The sequence below is a fragment of the Neovison vison genome, chromosome 6, assembly GCF_020171115.1.
Source record: "Neovison vison isolate M4711 chromosome 6, ASM_NN_V1, whole genome shotgun sequence".
NCBI lineage: Eukaryota > Metazoa > Chordata > Mammalia > Carnivora > Mustelidae > Neogale > Neogale vison.
In genome coordinates, this window is record NC_058096.1 from 118,105,808 (window position 1) to 118,128,617 (window position 22,810).

Sequence of the window (22,810 nt, forward strand, 5' to 3'; positions counted from 1 at the left end):
ATCTCATTGTAGTTTTAATTTGCATTTCCTATTGACTGATGATGTTGAGTCTGTTTTTATTGTTTATTATTTAAGATTTTTAAATTTGACAGAGACACAGCGAGAGAGGGAACACAAGCAGCAGGAGTAGAAGAGGGAGAGAAGCAGGCTTCCCTCTAAGCAGGGACCCCGATGTGGGGCTCAATTCCAGGACCCTGGGATCATGATCCGAGCTGAAGGTAGAAGCTTACTGACTGAGCCACCCAGGTGCCTCCACAGAAACACTTAATATCTTAAGATATTATATATCTTCCATTATGAAGTATCGTTGGAATCTTTTGCTTCTCAAGTTGTTTATCTTTGTAATACTATTTATAAAGATTTTATTTATTTATTTATTGTGCTTATTTTCTTAATAGTCTTTTGATGAGCTGAATGTTTTTTTCCAAGATTTTATTACTTATTTATTTTAAGTAATCTCTATACCCAACTTGAGGTTCAAACTCACAGCCTTAAGACCAAGAGTCTCATGCTCCACTGACTGAGCCAATCAGGTAATCTGTTGAGCTGAACTTTTTAATTTTCATGAAGTCTAATTAATAAACTTTTTCTTTTATGGTTATTGCTTTCTATATCTTAAAAAACTTTATCTTTTATAGTAATATTAAAATATTTCTGGGGCATCTGTGTGGCTCAGTCAGTTAAGCATACAGCTCTTGTTTTTGGCTCAGGTCATGATCTCATGGGTCTTGGGGATTGGGCCCCGAGAGTCAGGCTCTGCACTCAACAGGGAGTCTGCTTGGGATTCTCTCTCCCTCAAACAAATAAATCTTTGAAAAAAGTGTTTCTGTGGAGGCACCTGGGTGGCTCAGTCAGTAAGCTTCTACCTTCAGCTCGGGTCATGATCCCAGGGTCCTGGAATTGAGCCCCACATCGGGGTCCCTGCTTAGAGAGAAGCCTGCTTCTCTCCCTCTTCTACTCCTGCTGCTTGTGTTCCCTCTCTCACTGTGTCTCTGTCAAATTTAAAAATCTTTTTTTTTTTTTAAAGATTTTATTTATTTATTTGACAGAGAGATCACAAGTAGGCAGAGAGGCAGGCAGAGAGAGAGAGAGAGGAGGAAGCAGGCTCCCTGCTGAGCAGAGAGCCCGATGCAGGACTCGATCCCAGGACCCTGAGATCATGACCTGAGCCGAAGGCAGCAGCTTAACCCACTGAGCCACCCAGGCGCCCCAAATTTAAAAATCTTAAGAAAAAGGTACTTACATGTTTTTTTTCCCTAAAAGCTTTATAGTTTTAGCTTTTATGTTTAGGTTTATGGTCCATTTCAAATTTTGTGAATACCTTGTGAGATAGGGGTTGTGGTTAATTTTTTCCTATACAGATACCACTTAACTCCTGTACCTTTGTCGAAATGGCTTTTCTTACCCAGTGTGAGTCTATTCTGTTCCATTGATTTGTTGACTTTAATGTTAAAATCACACTGTTGATTACTGTGGCTTTATGTAAAGTCAAAGTCACATAATAGCTCTCCAACTTTATTATTATTTTTCATGTTGGCTTTGGGTATTCTAGGTCCTTTCTATTTTCATGTAGATTTTTTCATCATCCTTTCATTTTCTAGCAAGAGCATAGTAGGGGTTGACTTGGGTTGTGTTGAATCTTTAGATCAATTTGGGGAGAATTGACATCGTAACAACACAGAGCTTTTGTACCCATGAAGATAGTCTCTCTCTCTCTCCATTCATTTCGGTCTTCAGTTTCTCTCAGTAATATTTTACAGTTTTTCGGTGAGGACCAGAAATATGTTGAATTGTGTTTTCTTAAAAGGGTATGTTGAAATACTAGCCTCTAATACTTTGTTTTTGGACCTTATTTGGAAATAGGATCTTTACAGAGTTAGTCAAGTTTAGATCATTAGTGTTGTGGGTCTTAATCCATTATGACTGGTGTCCTCATTAAAAGGGGAAAATTGAACAGAGACAGACATACACAGGAGGAGGAGGATATAAAAACCCACAGTGAGAACACTATGTGAAGACAGAGGGTTGGAGTGTTGCATCTCCAGTGAATACCAAAGATTGGTGGCAAACTGCTAGAAACTAGGAAGAATCAAGGAAACTTACAGGCTTCAGAGGAAGATTAGATGAGCAGATTTAATTGGGAGAAGAAAACTCTTATTTCCATGATGATGCAAGCGGAGTCAAATTGAGTGGTGAAAGTGATTTTATAAACTACTTAATTGTTCAAGTTAGGTTTATTGTGACTTTTGGTTTTGGCCCAGTTTTGAACATTCAGTTCTTTGATTAACTTGGATTTTTCGTTCAGAATAAAGTAAAGAGTATGAGGATAAAATTCCCTTAATGAATCTTGGCTGCTCAGGAGAACACTCATTGTAAAACTGCAATATTTAATACAGTGGGAAAATTTAATTCTCTGTTGATTTATATATTTGTAACTCCTCCCAGTTGTTTAATTTTGTGATATTTGTCATATAGAAGTATTAAAAAACAAAATTTAACCAGTAAATTTGAAGATCTATTTGACTTTATTGAATTCTTATCCAGCAAGCAGTAGAGGGCTCCTCTGAGCTACAGGAAAAGAAAGGCAGAGAAGAGTCATTTAAAAAAAAAAAAGATGGGTTGCCTGGGTAACTCAGTTGGTTGAAAATCTGGCTTATGATTTTGAATCTGGTCACAATCTTAGGGTCGTGGGGTCGAGCCCCACATCAGTCTTGGCACTCAGCATTGAGTCAGCTTGAGATTCCCCCTGCACCCTCCCCCACACGCCCATTCCCTCTCTTAAATAAAAACAAAACAAATATTTAAATTAAAACAAAATAAAAAACATAAACATTTAAAAACATATTTAACAAATAATAATAATATTTATTAACAAGGAATGCAATGTTTGGGCAAGGTCCCCCTCCTAAGGGGGAAGGGGTCTCTCATGGGTTTGCCTACATGAAATTCCAGTTTGAGGTTACATTTGAGGAGGATGACGTTGAAGTTAGGTTAGGTATTAAATCTTGCTTTGCTTATGTGGGGCCTTTGGTGCCTGCGTTATACCTCTGTGGTTTCCTTTTTTCTTTTTTAATGTTTATTCCAAAGCCATTTTATTTTTTTTTATTTTTTTTTTAAAGATTATTTTATTTTATTTATTTGAGAGAGAGACAGTGAGAGAGAGCACGAGCGAGGAGAAGGTCAGAGAGCAAAGTAGACTCCCCATGGAGCTGGGAGCCTGATGTGGGACTCGATCCCGGGACTCCAGGATCACGCCCTGAGCTGAAGGCAGTCGTCCAACCAACTGCGCCACCCAGGCGTCCCTCCAAAGCCATTTTAAATCTTTAAGTGAAAATCCAGCGTTGCCACCCAAAACATTAGCAATGGGTGGTGGGTGATGATCCGAGGTGGCTTTTGTTCTACAAAATGCCCACAAAGAGCATGCTGCTCTCTAAGGGGAAGGAAACAAGCCATCCTCCTGTGGTTTTCTTCTTAACAGAAGTTTTTTTTTTTTTTAAGATTTTATTTATTTATTTGACAGAGAGAGAGATCACAAGTAGGCATAGAGGAGGAAGCAGGCTCCCTGCTGAGCAGAGAGCCCGATGTGGGACTCCATCCCAGGACCCCGAGATCATGACCTGAGCCGAAGTCAGCGGCTTAAACCACTGAGCCACCCAGGCGCCCTTAACAGAAGTTTTGATTGTTGTTGTTTTTATGGTGGTAAAATGCATATAACAGAAAATTTACCATTTTAAGCTTTTTAAAAAGATTTTATTTAAGAGAGAGAGGGAGAGAGATCTCAAGCTGACTCCACTGAGCGTGGAGCCCCAGGCAGGGTTCAGCCTCATGACACTGAGATCATGACTTGAGCTGAAATCAAGAGTCAGGCCAAATTTGGGCTCCGTCTTTTTTTGGAAATGAAGTTTTGTTGGAATAGAGGCACTTGTCCGTATCAGTGTCTGGTTTGTGCCCACAGTTGCAGGAATTGGGTCACTGCAACAAAGACTACGTTGCCTGCAAAGCATAAAATATTTATTTATCTTGGCCTTTATGGGAAAAATTTGCCACCCTCGAGCTGTCATATCTGGTATTACACGACCTCTCTACACATACCCTATCCTCCTTTATCAGAAGTGCTGTAATTGGGCGCCCCGGTGACTCAGTCATTAAGCGTCTGCCATTGGCTGGGGTCATGATCCAAAGGGTCCTGGGATCAAGTCCCGCATTGGACTCCTTGTTCAGCAGGGAGCCTGCTTCTCCCTCTCCTGCCCCTGCTGTGTTGCCTTTTCTCACTATCGCTCTGTCAAATAAATAACTAAAATCTTAAAAAAAAAAAAAAAAATCCTATAATTGAAGTGCTGCCGTCCCTCCTGTCTTCTTGGGCATTGTTTCTAGCTCCTACTATTTTTTTCAGGAGCCTTATACTCTCTCCTGTATTTCCCACTATATTGCCTCAAATGAATCCTCAACAACTAAAATAAGAATTTGGCATACTTCATTGCTACCTGTTAAGGAGTTACATTACTGTTTTTAATTCTTCTGTGAATTTGCAAACTGCTGGTCTACAAGCCATGTAAAGCCTACAGTCAGGCTTTCTGTTACCCATTCAGTGCTGACATTTAAAATTGGGAGATTTCACTTTAAAATACAGATTTCCGGAAGTTTTGAAAAATCAGAAAATATGGCAAGGAGGGATCTAAGTTTCCTGGTGGCAGGAGTCAGCTGGAGTTGAGTAATAGCTGCCTTTGTGAACAAGCAGTTGGGTTCTCTTTTTCGAGATGATTTTTTTCCCTCTCTTGTGACTTAGTGTTTCTTTAATCCTGTAGATTAGTTTGAAATGTCTGGTGATTCTTGGTTTTAATTTCACATTTAAAAATGAGGCCCTTCAGGTCGCCTGGGTTGCTTAGTGGGGTAAAGCCTCTGCCTTTGTCTCAGGTCATGATCCCAGGGTCCTGGAATCTAGCCCCACATCGGGCTCCCTGCTCAGCAGTGAGCCTGCTTCCCCCGCCTTCTCTGCCTGCCTCTCTGCCTACTTATGATGTCTGTCTCAAATAAATAAAATCTTTTAAAAATAAATAAATAAATAAAAATAAAAATGAGGCCTTTCAAAAAAAAATTAAAACGAGGGCCTAGAATAACCTTACTTGTACATATATTGGCATTGGTGACTGGCAGACATTGTTGGAGGTTATGCTTGGCCATTATGCTTTCCCACCGTTAAGTGCCAGATTTTAGAGGGTTTTGTTCTGAGTTACCACAACTGTACTGGTTCTGTCTAGGCAATTCAGTTTCTTTAAAAAATAACCATTGAGGGGCTCCTGGGTGGCTCAGTGGGTTAAGCATCTGACTCTTGGTTTCGGCTCAGGTCGCGATCTCAAGATTGTAGGATTCAGCCTCTGGTCAGGCTCCACACTCAACAGGAAACCTGCTTTCCCTTTTCCCGTCCCCTACTCACGCAAGTGCTCCTGCCCTCTCTCAAATACATAAATACATCTTTTAAAATAAGCTTTGAATGTGCTTATGTGCACTTACACACACATCTAGGAAGAAATGCCTACCCGCCAAGTATTCTGATTTAGCAGATCGTGAACTTCTTTTATCAAGATTCTGTTTATTTATTTGAGAGAGAGAGAGAATGAGAAAACAGCATGGGGGGAAGGGTCAGAGGGAGGAGCAGACTCCCCACCAAGCAGGGAGCCTGATGAGGGTCGATTCTGGATCCAGGATCATGGTCCAAGCCAAAGGCAACTGCCCAACCATCTGAGCCACCCAGGCACCCCAGATCATAAACTTTCTCCTTCCCCCACCCCCCCCACCCCCAGATCATGAACTTTTAATTCCCTGTCCCGACTTAACTCACTGTGGTCTCTATTGTGCCTTGTGTTTTTGAGCCTGGGCTGCTTTTCCAGTATATGGTGCAGATCTCCTCCCGCCTCACCTTCCTTTCTGAGCGTTGCATTTTTCTTCATTCTGATATATGTCATCTCTTTTATATCTGCTTCCCATTTTCTAGAAATTCGTTAAAGTTTCTTGTTTACTGATTGACCCCCATCTCTTTGCTGTTTTAAGATTACTTTTTAAAAATTTTTTTCGTACTGTTATTTTAATAGATTCTAGAACAAGAGTTAAGTATATGTATTCATATGCCATTTTGAACCAGAAAACCTCTGGACTTTCTTTCCTTTCCTTTCCTTTTTTTTTTTTTTTTTTTAGTTTTATTTATCTAAGTAATCTCTACACCCAACATGGGGTTCAAACTCACCACCTCAGGGCATCTGGGTGACTTGGTTGGTTCAACTTTGCTTTCGGCTCAGGTTGTAATCCTGGGGTCCTGGGATTGAGTCCCACACCAGGCCCCTGCCTGTATCTCCTTCTGCATCTATCTCTCTTTGTCTCTCATGAATAGATAAATAAAATCTTTTAAAAAAAAGAAAAAAGAAAACTCACAACCACAACATCAAGAGTTACACGCTCCACTAATTGAGCCAGCTCTGCAACCCTGGACTTTCTTTTAAAATGGAATTCCAGGGGCACCTGGGTGGCTCAGTGGGTTAAAGCCTCTGCCTTCAGCTCAGGTCATGATCCCAGAGTTCTGGGATCCAGCCCTGCATCAGGCTCTCTGCTCTGCAGGGAGCCTGCTTCCTCCTCTCTCTCTCTGCCTGCCTCTCCGCCTACTTGTGATCTCTTTCTGTCAAATAAATAAATAAAATCTTTAAAAAGAAAAATAAAATAAAATGGAATTCCAGGGGCGCCTGGGTGGGTCAGTTGGTTAAGTGTCTGCCTTCAGCTCAGGTCATGATCCCACGTCCTGGGATTGAACCCCTTGTCTGGCACCCTGCTCAGGGGAGAGTCATCTTCTCCCTTTCCCTCTGCCCCTCCCCCCACTCATGTGCGTGCTCTCTCCCTCTCTCTCTTTTTTTTTTAAAGATTTTTTTTATTATTATTTATTTGACAGAGAGAGATCACAAATAGGCAGAGGCAGGCAGAGAGAGAGAGAGGAGGAAGCAGGCTCCCTGCTGAGCAGAGAGCCCGATGTGGGACTTGATCCCGGGACCCCAAGATCATGACCCGAGCCGAAGGCAGTGGCTTAACCCACTGAGCCACCCAGGCGCCCTCTCTCTCTCTTAAATAAATAAATCTTTTAAAAATAAGGGGCACCTGGTTGGCTCAGTCAGTTAAGCGTCTGCTTTCGGCTTAGGTGTGCTGGGAATGAGCCCTACATTGGGCTCCTACTCAGTGGGAAGCCTGCTTCTTCCTCTCCCTATGCCTGCTGCTCCCTCTCCTTGTGTGCATTCTCTCTCTGTGTGTGTCAAAGAAACAAATTTAAAAATCTTAAAAAAAAGAAAAGTGGAATTTCATAGGGGCGCTTGGCTGGCACAGCGAGTAGAATATGTGACTCTTGGGGCACTTGGGTGGCTCAGTGGGTTAAGGCCTCTGCCTTCAGCTCAGGTCATGATCCCAGGGTCCTGGGATCGAGCCCCATGTCGGGCTCTCTGCTCATCAGGGAGCCTGCTTTTCCCCCTCTCTCTGCCTGCCTCTCTGCCTACTTGCGATTTGTCTGTCAAATAAATAAATAAAATCTAAAACAAAACAAAACAAAAAAAGAATATCTGACTCTTGATCTTGGGGGTGTAAGTTTGAGGTATATGTTGGGTGTAGAGATTACTTAAAAATAAAATCTTTAGGGGAAGAAAAGAAATAAAATGGCACACCATAGAGTAGGTATTGCTAAGCTATTAATGATTTTTTAAAAGATTTTTATTTATTTGTTTGACAGACAGAGATCACAAGTAGGCAGAGAGGCAGGCAGAGAGAGAGGAAGGGAAACAGGCTCCCTGCTGAGCAGAGAGCCGAATGTGGGGCTCCATCCCAGGACCCTGGGGCCATGACCAGAGCTGAAGGGAGAGGCTTTAACCTACTGAGCCACCCAGGCACCCCAGTTAAGCTATTAATAATTTTACATTTTTTTCTAATTTCACATTTTCATATTAATACACGTTTAATGAAAGACCAAAGCTAGCCATAAAATTCTGTGTTGCCTATAATATTATTTTCTTTCTTGATCTGAAACAGTTGATGACTGTCAGCCAGTTCGCTTATTAAGCAAGCCTGGGGAATTGAGAAGAGAATATGAGGAGGAGATAAGCAAGGTAGGTACTAAGTAGTTACTCTTTTTGGAAGAATACTCCTGTGTTTTCAATTTCAGATTTTACATACAGTTTTGTATTTGTTTAGAAAAATATTTTATTTCTTTTTAGAGAGAGGGTGTATGTGTGCGCTGTGGTCGGGGGGAGGGGCAAAGGGAAAGGGACAGAGAGACTCTTAAGCAGGCTTTATGCTTGGCACTCAGTGTGGTGCCCTGTGAGGGGCTTGATCCCATAACCCATAGTTATGACCTGAGCCAAAATCAAGAGTCGGACATTTAACTAATTGAGCCACTCAGGTGCCCATATATTCCTGTATAAAAAAATATATATTGATGGGCGCCTGGGTGGCTCAGTGGGTTAAGCCGCTGCCTTCGGCTCAGGTCATGATCTCAGGGTCCTGGGATCGAGTCCCGCATCGGGCTCTCTGCTCAGCAGGGAGCCTGCTTCCTCCTCTCTCTCTCTCTCTGCCTGCCTCTATGCCTACTTGTGATCTCTGTCAAATAAATAAATAAAATCTTTAAAAAAAAAATATATATATATATTGAAATATAAATATTTTTAATGTACTTTACAAAAGATCTGTTTTTTACATGTGTTTACAATAGTTACTAACGTTACATATAATTGGCACTCTTATGTGATGGTGATTTTTTTTCATTTTTCCCCTCCCATCCTTATTAATTTCTTTGTATATTTTTTGAATGTGTAGAATATTAACATGCACCTAAAAGTAAAAATAACATAAAAAGTTATTCGCAGAGAGGATATTCCCTCCTGTATCTTATCTACCCTGTGTCCACCACATTGTAGATAACCAATTTTATCACTGTGTGGTTTATCCTTTTTTTGGTGTTTTTTGTAAAGATAAACTGATCTATAATTGCTCTTGTTTTATTAAATATTGCATACTATATATTCTTTTGGACTTTGCTTTTTTTATTTGGTAATATCCCCTGGAAATCACTCTGTATTACTCAAGAGAGAGTAAGATATAAGATAGTTCCCAGTATTTTCTTTTTATTTTTATTTTATTTTATTTTTTTTTTTAAGATTTTATTTATTTATTTGACAGACAGAGATCACGAGTCCTGCATCGGGCTCCCTGATCAGCGGAGAGCCTGCTTCTCCCTCGCCCTCTACTCTTTGCCCTACTTTGCTCTCTCTCTAATAAATTAAAAAAAAAAAAAATTAAAGGGTGCCTGGGTGGCTCAGTTGATTGGGCAGCTGCCTTCAGCTTGGGTCATGATCCCAGAGTCCCGGGATCGAGTCCCACATTGGGCTCCCAGCTCCATGGGGAGTCTGCTTCTTCTGATGTTCTCTCCTCTCATGCTCTCTCTCAAATAAATAAAGAAAATCTTTTAAAAATTTTTAAAAAATTGGGATGGGTGGCTCAGTAGGTTAAGCTGCTGCCTTCGGCTCAGGTCATGATCCTGGGGTCCTGGGATCGAGTCCCGCATTGGGCTCCTTGTCCAGCAGGGAGCCTGCTTCTCTCTCTGCCTCTGCCTGCCACTCTGCCTGCTTGTGCTTTCTCTATGACAAATAAATAAAATCTTTACAAAAAAATTTTTTTAATTAAATAATTATAGTGGTTAACTTAACATGGTCTAAGCACTGTTCTTAAGTAAGGGGTTTTTAAAATATTTTTATAAAAAATATAAAGTATTTTTATATTTTATCTTTAAAATAAAGATTTATTTGAGAGAGAGAGAGAGAGAGAGAGCATGAGCAGGAAGGGCAGAAGGGGAGGGAGAAAGAATCTCAAGTAGACTGCACAGAGCTTGGAGCCTGACATGGGGCTCAAATTCACAACTCTATGCAATCATGACCTGAGCTGAAACCAAGAGTTGGAAGCTTAACTAACTGTGCCACACAGGTACTCCCTTAAGTAAGGGTTTTAAAGGAATAATTTAGTTCTTTCAACAATGTAGTGAGAACAGGTTCTGTAAATATGTTTTTGACTAGAAGTAAAAGAAAACCCAACTTAAACTACCTTACATAAGAAGGTTGTAATTAACTGGAATTCAAAGAGTTCATTCAGAGCTCCAGCTCCATTTCTTTGTTAACTTTGTCAGTTACTTTAACTTAAGGCTAATAGCAAAATGGCTGCACAGTTTTTGAACTTGAAGTGCATACACAACATGCAGAGGAAGAAGCAGCAGTCGTTTCCTAATGACTTTCATTAGGAGCAAGAAAACTTAGTCTTCAACAAACTTTCCCTTATGTCTCCAACACTTGAACTAGATCAAGGGCTTATTCTTGAGTCAAATCCTTTGGATTTCTAAAATGATTCTTGTATTATTTCTTTCAGGAATTGTTGTTTAAATGACCACAAGAATGGCCTTAAGTCTTAGAATCTGAGTTTGAGTCTCCACTCTGCCACTTAATGACCTTAAGAAAGTTACTGCTTTTCTCTGTTTCCCCATCTGTAAATTACATAATCACCATTGTGGTTGCTTCTTCGGCAGCCACTCCACTCCTGCCTGTTAGGCCTGAGGCATTCTTCCTAGCTTCACAATTAGACCCTTATTAGTGTCAATTTTTATCATTCTATCCCCTTGGCTAGGGTTTGGTTCAGAAACCTCGGCCTAAGTTAGTAAGCATATAGCATTGAGTTAACCGAGGAAAAGTATTACCTAGAGACATTTCCACAAATATTAAAACAGTGTAGTTGAAAGTGTTCTATGACTGAGGATGAAGAGGAATGGGAGTTTGATCAAGATATCATTGGACTGACTGGGGAAGGCTTCCTTGAAGAGACCTCTTGATCTGTTCTGCAGGAATTTGCCTTCAGATTTATACTCCATTTGAAACATTTTGTTCCTGCCAATTTGTTCTTTTTTATTACTTTTACTATTCTTTTTAAGAAATATTACAAGTATAGGGGTGCCTGGGTGGCTCAGTTGGTTAAGCGTCTGCCTTTGGCTCAGGTCATGATCTCCAGGTTCTGGGATCAAGCCCAGTAGCTGGGTCCTGCTCAGCAGGGAAGAGTCTGCTTCTCTCTCTTTCTCTCCCTCTGCCTCTCCCGCTACTCATTCTAAACTCTCAAATAAATAAATAAAATCTTAAAAAAAAAGTATTGCAATTATAGAGGCACCTGGGTGGTTCAGTTGGGTAAGCGTCTGACTCTTGATCTCAGCTCAGGCCTTGATCTTAGGGTCATGAGTTCAAGCCCTGTGTTGGGCTGCGCACTGGACATAGAGCCTACTTTAAAATAAAAAGAAAGGAATGTTGCAAGTATATTAAAAAGTTCAGAGATATGTTCTTTATTAATCATTTTTAAGGTGGAGGCAGAGCGACAAGCCAGTAAGGAGGAAGAAAATAAAGCCAGTGAAGAATACATACAGAGATTATTAGCAGAGGAGGAAGAGGAGGAAAAACTACAGGCAGAAAAAAGACGAAGAGAGATGGAAGAACAACTGAAAAGTGATGAAGAACTAGCAAGAAAACTAAGCATTAATATTGTAAGTTTTAGGAGAGAACTTTGAAGTATTAATGTTCCTATTGCTTTAGACTATGTGGTTTTCTTTCTTTTCTTTTCTTTTTTTTTAAAGGATCTACTTATTTGAGAGAGAGAGCATGAGTGGGAGGGGCAGAGGGAAAGGGAGAAAGAATCTCATGCTGACCACCCTGAGTACAAAGCCTGACTCAGGGCTAGATCTCACACCCGTGAGTTCACAACCCGAGCTGAAACTAAGAGTCAGCCGCTTAACCAAATGTGCTACCCAGGTTTCCCGACTACATGGTTTTCAAAGAGCTTTCACCATGACTGGAAGCAATTTCTGACCTATTTTTCAACAAAACATCTTTTTTTGTATATTGTTACGTTTTTTGCATGTTGTTATATATTTGCTCTGATTGAAGTATATGTAAACAAGTGTTTTTAATATGTTAGTAAATTCATAGTATATAGGAAAGCTATTCAAAGTGAAAGGTTCCTTTCTCCCCTTCCACCTCTGTATTCTCATTCCTGTTCCATTAGTCTCTTGCCCCAAAGGTTAGCACTACTAACAGTTTATTTTTTCTTACTCACCTAAAAAGAACATTATCAGTCACACTGTTTTACCTTGCCTTTTTTCACTTGACATATCTTAGAGAGTGTTCCTGTGAATACCTATAGTCTTATCTAATTCTTTTTAAGAATGGCATAATATTCCATTGCATGGATGCAAATCACTTTTTGGAAGTGAAGCACATTTAATTTTTAAGTAGTACACTAGACCTGGATTTTATTATCTTGCTATAGTTAAATTACTAAGTGAATAGAAGGATGATAAGACATACTTTTAAGACTTGAGGGTACAATGGGACCCAGTGATTTGAACGAACCTGGCAGAATCACCTGGGTTCTTTTAAAATACAAATTCTCATATCTGTTCTAAATCTACTGCATCAGATCTCTCAGGATGGGTTTTGGGGAATACCATTCCCAGAGACATCTGGGGAAGCCTGGTGTACATTCAGGTTTGAGAACCTCTAAAAACAATTCCTCTGCTTTTGAACAAGTATCTTAAAATGCACTTACCAAAACAAAGTATATTCAGAATTGGAATTTTTTTTTTGAGATGCATACTATTCACAATAGTGTACCTAAGTTTTAGATTATATGGCCCCCCTTTTTTAGAGGTGGGGAGGTTGGTCAGAGGGAGTGGGAGAGAGAGAGAATCCCAGGCAGGCTCCATGCCCAGCACGGAGCCTAACATGGATCTTGAGATCATGACTTCAGCCAAAGTCAAGTCAGAAGCTTAACTAACTGAGCCACCCAGGCACCCCTGCCCTTTCTCATTTATTTCTTCTTTTTAAAATTTTAGTAAAATAATTTTGAAAAGGTACATAATCAGGAAATTAAATAAAAGACATTGATCAATAGAACAGCAAATGACAGGGGTATCTGGGTGGCTCAGTTGTTTAGTGTCTGCCTTCTGCTCGGGTCATGATCCCAGGGTCCTGGTATCAAGCCTTGCATTGGGCTCCCTGCTCAGTGGGGAGTCTGCTTCTCCCTCTCACATTCCTCCTGCTTGTGTTCCCTCTCTTACTGTCTGTCTCTCTCTCTCTCTCTCTCTGTCAAATAAATAAATGACATAGGTAAGAAAATACATTAAAGAGGAAAATTTTGGGTCATTTTTATCTGTCAACAGTCTTTTCTAAACCTTCTTGTTTTGGGGGCGCCTGGGTGGCTCAGTGGTTTAAAGCCTCTGCCTCCGGCTTGGGTCATGATCCCAGGTTCCTGGGATCAAGCCCCACATCGGGCTTTCTGCTCAGCAGGGAGCCTGCTTCCCCCTCTCTCTCTTCCTGCCTCCCTGCCTACTTGTGATCTCTGTCAAATAAATAAATAAAATCTTTAAAAAAAAAAAACCAACAAAAAACCTAAACCTTCTTGTTTTAAACAGAGATTTTAAGAGTAGATCTATTGATATTTTAGAAGAATTCTAGGTTTACTTGAGAAAGTTTGGCCAATTGTGTACTACCACGAAGTATATTAATTTTTCTAGTAGTATAGTAAGAAGCTTATGAGACTAGTATAGCATGTAAATATTTATGATACTGGTATGCTCTTAAATCCCTAAATTAAATCGCTTTTACATAAAATTACCTTTTATTCCAAGTATATCCACAGTCTTTGAATTTTCCCCTATAGATTAAGGTAATTATAATTATATGAAGTCATTCATTAGAATAACGGTTATTAGTATCATCATGCTCTTTGTGCTTTATAATGTAAAGTAAAAATAATTAATATAGGCCAACTTGGATGGACGTAACCCTATTTATACTAATTTTTGCATGGTCATAGTATTCAAAGGATGTGTAGAATTTAAATGTGAGCATAATTCCTGAAAAATTGTGTTCTGGACTCTGAATTAGTCAAAGTAATAGCTTATTGGGGTACCTGGGTGGCTCAGTGGGTTAAAGCCTCTGCCTTGGGGTCATGATCTCAGGGTCCTGGGGTCGAGCCCTGCATCGGGCTCTCTGCTCAGTGGGGAGCCTGCTTCCTCCTCTCTCTGCCTGCCTCTCTGCCTACTTGTGATCTGTCAAATAAATAAATAAAAATCTTTAAAAAAAAACTTTAAATAATAGCTTATTTTATTACAATTTTTTAAAATAATGTTTGTTATGCTTTTTCTGTTGAAGAACAATTTCAGTGATGGAAGTGTCTTGGCTTCGCCCTTGAATTCCAGAAAATCTGATACAGTCACAACCAAGTCTCAAAAGAAAAGTAAGAACAAACAAACAAACACTGGAGATATTCATAAGTAAGTGAACATGAATATATATGTATGTATTTATTTAGAGAGGGAGAGAGAGGGAAACAGAGAACGTGTGTGCACAGACAAGGGTTGCAGAGGGCCAATCTTAAGCAGGCTTCATGCCCAGAGTGGAGCCCAATCTGAGTCTTGATCTTACAACCGTGAGATCATGACCTGAGCCAAAATCAAGAGTCAGATACTTAATTGACTGAGTCACCCAGGTACCTCTTATTTATTGATCACTTCCTGTAGCTGGTGTTTTTGCTCATTTAGTTGGCTGATGGTTAAGATTTGGTCCATGAACTTTGCATGAAAACTCTCCAAAGGTCGGAGATTGATGTAAAGTGAAAATAAGGGTGCAACTTACATAGCTTAGATGCCTAGTTAGCATGAAGAGAGATGTGAAGCCTTGTTTTGTTTTAAGAGAGGGGTGGAGGGGAGGCAAGGGGAGAAGGAGAAAATCCCAAGCAGGCTCCACACCCAGCACAGAGCCTGACACAGGGCTAACTCTCACAACCCTGAAATCATGACCTGAGCCAAAATCAAGGTCAGATGCTTAACTGACTAAGCCACCTAGGTGTCCCTGAAGTCTTTTTTTATCTTGATAGCTCAGGATTTTCATGTTCCTATTTTCTCAGAATTAACCACTTGGATTCCTTTTTCCCCTGGTTTAGATTCAAATGAGAAAAGCTAGTCCCATATAAGGTCATCCTCACTGAGAGTTTATAACTTGCCATCTAGTTCATTCCCCCACCCTTTTTTCCCTCAGTTTATGCACTATATTTTTTCTCTGCTATACAAAAAGCACGAGTCAGGTAGTCTGTAGTGGAGTGGATTTAGTCTCCTCATAATGCCCCTCCAGGAGCAGGTAGAGTTCATGATTTTATGAGGATATAAGCGTTCCCATAGTAATTAACAATTGGAAACATTTAAGAACCACAATCTAGAGTTTAAAAATAGGGACAGCTGGTTGGCTCCCTTTGTAGGTAAGTCATGCAACTCTTAATCTCAGGGTCATGAGTTCAAGTCTCACATTGGGTGTGGAGCCTATTTTATTTTATTTTATTTTTTCAAAGATATTACTTATTTATTTGACAGAGATCATAAGTGGGCAGAGAGGCAGGCAGAGAGAGAGGAGGAAGCAGGCTCCCCACGGAGGGGGCTTGATCCCAGAACCCCAGGATCATGACCTGAGCCGAAGGCAGAGGTTTTAACCCACTGAGCCACCTGGGTGCCCCTGGAGCCCATTTTAAAAATAAATTAATAAAAATATGTAAGGGATTTTTGGCTCAATTGAGTAAATATGTGCAGGTAATTTTATGTCCTTCCAAAACTCAGAAATTTTCATTTTGGATCAGGAAGGTAGAGATTTGGGGGGGGCAGTTAAAACAGGAGATAGCTATTAAGAGAGAAAAATAGATGTCTCAGTATCAATATTATTAACGCTGATATTTTGCAAAGTAGAAATCAAGACAAAACCATTAAGAGAAAAGCAGAGATTTTTTCCTATCGATGTAATACTGTTCTGCTTAAGGGGTGTAACTGTCAATGGATCTTCATGTACCTAAATACATACTTTGAAATAAATAAAGATAAAAATAAATAAAGATAAAGAAAAAAAAAATAAAGATAAAAGATAAAAATACTGAGCCTGCGTGGCTCAGTGGGTTAAAGCCTCTGCCTTCGGCTCAGGTCATGATCCCAGAGTCCTGGGATCGAGCCCCACATTGGGCTCTCTGCTCAGCAGGGAACCTGCTCCCCCCACCTCTCTGCCTACTTGTGATCTCTGTCTGTCAAATAAGTAAATAGACAAATCTTTTTTTAAAAATTTACTAGAGATTTAAAAATGGGGGGCGCCTGGGTGGCTCAGTGGGTTAAAGCCTCTGCCTTTGGCTCAGGTCATGATCTCAGGGTCCTGGGATCAAGCCCTACATTGGGCTGTTTGCTCAGCAGGGAACCTACTTCCCCCACCTCTCTGCCTGCCTCCCTGCCTACTTGTGATCTCTGTCTGTCAAATAAATAAATAAATAAATAAATAAATAAAAAACTTAAAAAAAAAAAAAATTAAAAATGGACAGATGGGGGCGCCTGGGTGGCTCAGTGGGTTAAGCCGCTGCCTTCGGCTCAGGTCATGATCTCGGGGTCCTGGGATCGAGTCCCGCGTCGGGCTCTCTGCTCGGCGGGGAGCCTGCTTCCTTCTCTCTCTGCCTGCCTCTCTGCCTACTTGTGATCTCTCTCTGTCAAATAAATAAATAAAATCTTTTAAAAAAAAAAAATGGACAGATGAATTTAAAAGCAGAAATTGAAGAGATTAAGAAACTAAAAGATTAAAGTTAAAGCAAAGTTAAAAACAAATAAGGACTAATCTCTGGACTATATAAGGAATTCTTCTATTACTTAAAAGACGAAGAGTCCACTTCCAAAATAAGCAAAGGGCATGAATAGACATTTTTCCAGTGATATACGTATGGCCAGTAAGCACATGTAAAGATTCCCAGTATTATTAGTGATTAGTATTATTAGGAAATGCAGATGAAAACCATGATTAGATACCACTTCATATCCACTAGGATGCCTGTAATCCAAAAAAAAAGGAAAATCAGTGTTGGCAAGGATTGGAGAAATTGGAATCTTGTACAGTTACTAGTGAGAATGTAAAGTGGTGCAATTTGAAGTTCCTCAGAAAGTTAAAGAGTTACCATATGATCCAGCAATTCCACTCTTACCTATGTATTCAAAAGAATTGAGAGCAGGAATTCAAACAAATTATCAGTACATAGCTGTTTGTGTCAACACTTGAAATAGCCAAAGGATGGACAAACGCAAATGTCAATTGAAGGATGAATGGATAAACAAATTGTGGTATAAGCTATACAACAGTGTATTTACTCAGCTCTAAAAAGGAGTGACATACTGATACATGCTATAACATAAATGAACCTCAGAAACACGCTCCGTGAAATAAGCCATACAAAGTGGTTGCCTTTTATACGATTTTATTTATTTATATGAAATAGCTAGAGTAGGTAAATCTATAAGATAGGAAGCAGGTTAGGAGTTGCCAGTGGCTGGGGAGATGGGAATGGAGGAAGTTACTGCTTAACATATGCATGGTTTCCTTTGGGAATGTCGAAAATGTTTTGGAACAAAATAGAGGTGATGGTTTTACAACTTCATGAAATGCCACTGAATTGTATGTTTTAAAATGGTTTATTTTGTGCTATATGGATTTCTTCTCAAATTTAAAATGATTAACAAACTCAGGTGTTTGAAAATTAAGAAAATCTGGTGAGTAATTCTTTGGCTAAAGAAATCTCCATGGGGGCGCCTGGGTGGCTCAGTGGGTTAAAGCCTCTGCCTTCGGCTCGGGTCATGATACCAGGGTCCTGGGATCGAGCCCCGCATCGGGCTCTCTGCTCAGCAGGGAGCCTGCTTCCTCCTCCCTCTCTCTCTGCCTGCCTCTCTGCCTACTTGTGATCTCTATCTGTCAAATAAAATAAATAAAATCTTTAAAAAAAAAAAAAAGATTTCTTAAAAAAAAAAAAAAAGAAATCTCGATGGAAGTAATAAAACTGAAAGTATTATACGTCTAAACTTTTGGGAGGGGACTCAAGTATTTAGAAATCCTTAAATGCCATATCAGAAAAGGGAGAAAGGCTGAAAGTAAATAAATACTTTATTTTAAATTTAGTTAATTAATTTTAGAGACAGAGGGAGAAAGTTCAAGTACACAGTCTGGGAGGAACAGAGGGGAAGGAAGAGGGAGGGGCAAAAATCCCAAGCAGACTCTGTGCTGGGCGTAAAGCCCAATGCAAGGCTCTCTGTATCACGACCCTGAGATCATGACCTGAGCCAAAATCAGGAGTCTGATGCTTAACCGACCAAGTCACTCAGGTGGCCCAAGAATATACTTAAAATGACAATTCCAGGAATATATTACTGACTTAAAATTAGATGATGATGTAATGTTAACGTATTAACTATTAACCCATTAACTGTTTTTGTTTGTTTTTTGTTTTTTGTTTTTTTTTAAGATTTTATTTGTCACACAGAGATACCACAAGTAGGGAGAGAGGCAGGCAGAAAGGGAGGGGGAAGCAGGCGCCCTGTTGTGCATAGAGCCCGAAGTGGGGCTCAGTCCCAGGACCCTGAGATCATGACCACAGCCAAAGGCAGAGGCTTACCCCACTGAGCCACCCAGGTGCCCCCCCATTAACTGTTTCAATATCAAAAGCATGGGAATGATAATTCTTAATAAAGTGGGAATAGGAATAACCTTAACCTGTTAATGAATATCTGCTAGAAAATTTATACCAGATAGCATACTTTATGGTAGGAAATTGAAATTATTCCCATTAAGAACAGGAAAATACAAGAGTGGTCTGTTACTTACCACTTCTGTTCAGTGTTGTTCTAGAGATTTCAGTCTGCACAGTAAGATAATAAAAGGGAACAAAAGATAAGAGCTTGGAAAAGAAACCATTGTTATTAGAGATGGAATATAGAAAGTACATTGAAAATCTGAGAGTTCAGAGATATATTTTTTAAATTAATAAGGGTGGGGTGCCTGGGTGGCTTAGTTGTTAAGTTTCTGCCTTCGGCTCAAGTCATGATCCCAGAGTCCTGGGATTGAGCCCCACATCGGGCTCCCTGCTCCTCGGGAAGTCTGCCTCTCCCTCTCCCACTCCTCTCTGCTTGTGTTCCCTCTCTTGTTGTGTCTTTCCCTGTGTCTCTCTCTGTCAAATAAATAAATAGAATCTTTTTAAAAAAAATAAGGGTTTAGGTCATGATCTCAGGGTCCTGGGATCGAGTCCCGCATCGGGCTCTTTGCTCAGCAGGGAGCCTGCTTCCCTCTCTCTCTCTCTGCCTGCCTCTCTGCCTACTTGTGATCTCTCTCTGTCAAAAAAAAAAAAAAAAAAATTAAAAAAATAAGGGTTTAGCAAGTTTGGTAGATATAAAATCTGTACAAAAGTTCTGTTGAAAATGTAACTTTAACAAGATTTAGTTTATTATAGCATTAGAAAATAAAAAGTCCTTAGAAAAAATTTTACAGTAAAATCTGTAAGACCTTGTGGAGAAGATTATAAAATTTTATCATATTAAAGAAATGTGCAGGATTCATGAATTGGAAGATGTCTAATATTACAATAATGCTAAATGTCAGATCTCCCCAAACTGACCAACAGATTTCAGTGCAATTGAAATCACAGTCCTAATCTTTTTTTTAAGATTTTATTTATTTATTTGTCAGAGAGAGACAGAGAGAACCCAAGCACAGAGAGAGGCAAGCAGAGGGGAGAGCAGGCTCCCCACTGAGCAAAGAGCCCGATGCCAGATCTTGATCCCAGGACCCTGGGATCATGACCTGAGCCAAAGGCAGACGCTTAACTGACTGAGCCACCAGGCATCCCAATTTGATAATTTTTGACATCTGTCACAATCCTAACCTTTTCTTAGACTTGACATACTGACTTAAAAATTTATATCGAAGAGAAAGGGCTTTCAGATACCACCAAGGAGAGAGAAAATGTGTGGTGGAGAGTTGGATGCTTTAAATTGTATAAATAATATATATGATACTTGCACAGGGATGGATGAACAAAATGAGGCAATATAGTAGTTTAGAAATACAGCTATTTTTGCAGCCTTCATGAGGGCTTTGGTGTTTATAAAATATGCCCACCAGTTCTTTGAAACTCTTCCCCCAAAAAGACAGAGCCCAGTTCTTCACCCCTTGAATAGATGCTGGACTTAAGTATACACATAGTATTACCTGAAGGGTATTTGGGGACAAGTTGTAAAAGACATGTGACTTTTCTCTTTTGGATTATTTGCTCTGGAAAATTTAGCAGCCTTGTTGTGAGCAGCCTGTGTGGTAAGGAACTGGGGCCTTCTACCAACAACCAGTAAAGAAGTGGGACCTCAGAATAACCTTTGAGTGAGCCTTCTTGGAAGGTGATCCTCTAGCCCCAGTCAAGCCTTTAGATCACTGATCAACATCTTCCCTAGACTCTAATGAGAGATCCTGAGCTAGAACCACTCAGCTAAGCTGCCCTTGGATTTCTGACCTTCAGTAACTGAGATAATATTTGTTGTTTTAGACCACTAAGTTTTGAGGTACTTTGGGTAACCAGTGCCGTAGTCATCATTGCTCTTCAGCTGTTCAGAAGGATGAATTTGTCAATAAATGCTGTTGGGACAATTGATTATATAAGGAAAAGATGGGCTTGGATCTTTACTCATACTGTGTAGAAAAATTATGATGGATGAAACTATAAAACTTTAGACCGATAATAAAGGAGATTATCTTTGGGGAAGGATTTTATTTGAGAAGATTTTATTTATTTGTCAGAGAGAGCAAGCATGCGCAAGCAGGAGGCGTGGCAGGCAGAGGGAGAGGAATGCTCCCCGCTGAGCAAGGAGCCCAGTGGAGGACTGGATCCCAGCACTCTCGGATCATGACCTGAGCCGAAGGCAGACGCTTCACTGACTGAGCCACCCAGGCATCCTGGGGAAGGAAATTTAAAAGAGCAAAACATGTAATTAGATTATAAGATTAAGAACGTTTCTATCAAAATACCTTTAAGAGAATAAAATGGTGATCTTCTATCTTTAAGATATTTTAACTTGGGGTACCTTGATGATTCAGTAGGTTAAGCATCTGACCCTGGATCTCAGTGTAGGTCTTGATCTCATGAGTGAATTCAGGCCCATGCTGGGCTCCACGATGGGTATGGAGCCTGCTTTAAAAAAGAAGAAATTTTAACTTACTTAATTGAGAAAAGGTAATGTACTATTAAAGAAATACCCACCTCTGAGTAAGAAAAGAATCAGTAGGAAAAATAGGTAAAAAACTTTGACTTCATAGTAAATGAAACTTGAAAGTTAATGTATATTTGAAAAGATACTGAACCTTATTAGTAATTGAGGAAACACAAATTAAAATCACAGTGAGGTGGCATTTCACACTCATCCTATTGGAAAAAAATAGCTTTCTGGCAGTATTAAGTATCGTAGACAATAAGGAGCACTTCTGTGTTTGGTGGAAATGTAAAAGATTGATACTCTAGAACTCTGGGGGCATAGATGCCAAAGAAACCCTAGAAGATACATAGAGGAATGTTCCCACCAGTGCTGTTCATAATAGCAAAGAGCAGAAGTACCCAGATGTCCCCAAGTCGAACTGAATACTATCCAACAGTCAGAATGAATCTAGCTGAGAATAACACGCATAAATCATGAAAATGGGCGAAGAAAAAGGTTATAGAATACATGTGGTATGGTTCCGTCTATGTAAAGGTCAAAATCCTTCAGTACGGGAATACATGTTTAAGGATTCAAAGGTATGGTAAAACTATTTTTAAAAGTAAGGGAAGGATTGCCTGGGTGGCTCAGTGGGTTAAAGCCTTTGCTTTCGGCTCAGGTCATGATCCCAGAGTCCTGGGATCAAGCCCCGCATCGGGCGCTCTGCTCAGCAGGGAACCTGCTTCCCTTCCCCTCTCTCTGCCTGCCTCTCTGCCTACTTGTGATCTCTGTCAAATAAATAAATAAAATATTTTTTTAAAAAAGGTAAAGGAAAATTCAGAGTAGTCGAGTCTCTGAGGGGACAAAGAGGGGGCTCCATAAAGGATGTTAAGATAAGTGATCCTCCCCTCACTTTAAGCTAGGTGATAAGTATAAGGGATTTGGGGGGTTTTGTTTGTTTGTTTGTTTGTTTGTTTTTAAAGATTTTATTTATTTGACAGAGAGACAGCCGGGGGAGTGGAAGAGAGAGAAGTAGAAGCACTGCTCCTACAGTGCATGAGCCTGACATGGGACTGGATCCCAGGACTCTGGGATCATGACCGGAGCCAAAGGCAGACGCTTAACAACGGAGCTACCCAGGCGCCCCAACTATAAGGGCTTTTATATAAAGATTTAAAACTTTTAAAAATTGTAACATACATATATTAAAGTACACTATTCTTAAGTGTTGTTTTGGTGAATTTTTAAACTACGTATAAAGCATCTTCCAGATTAAGCTACAGAGTATTTCCAAAAGGTTAACTAGTGTCCTTTCCCAGTCAGTATCCCCCTCCTTGAACCACAGTGTATTATGATGCTTACATATGTTTTGCAACTATTTTCTTGTAAATTGTTTTCATGAGATAGACATATATATACTTAGATCTTTAAGACATAAGTGAAAAAAAAGGAAATCACAGAAGAATATGATTGTTTTAAAAAAGAGATAGTGTAGGGGCGCCTCTAAAAAAGAGATAGTGTAGGGTGGCTCAGTGGGTTAAGCCTCTGCCTTCGGCTCCAGTCATGATCTCAGGGTCCTGGGATCGAGCCCCGAATCAGGCTCCCTGCTCAGTGGGGAGCCTGCTTCCCCATCTCTCTCTACCTGCCTATCTGCCAACTTGTCATCTGTTAAATAAATAAATCTTCAAAAAAAAA

The 22,810-nt window shown here is 40.0% G+C and overlaps 1 protein-coding gene across 3 annotated transcripts in view; it reads left to right on the forward strand.

Annotated features, from left to right (window-relative positions):
- RNF168 (ring finger protein 168) overlaps positions 1-22,810 on the forward strand; it is a 41,280-nt gene that overhangs the window by 9,848 nt on the left and 8,622 nt on the right. For 2 of the 3 annotated variants that reach the window (XM_044252096.1, XM_044252095.1), the window contains exons 3-5: positions 8,053-8,129; positions 11,408-11,587; positions 14,256-14,377. In XM_044252096.1, coding sequence (XP_044108031.1) covers positions 8,053-8,129; positions 11,408-11,587; positions 14,256-14,377 — 379 coding nt within the window. The remainder of the gene's footprint in view (positions 1-8,052; positions 8,130-11,407; positions 11,588-14,255; positions 14,378-22,810) is intronic. The other variant, XM_044252097.1, reaches the window with a different exon arrangement.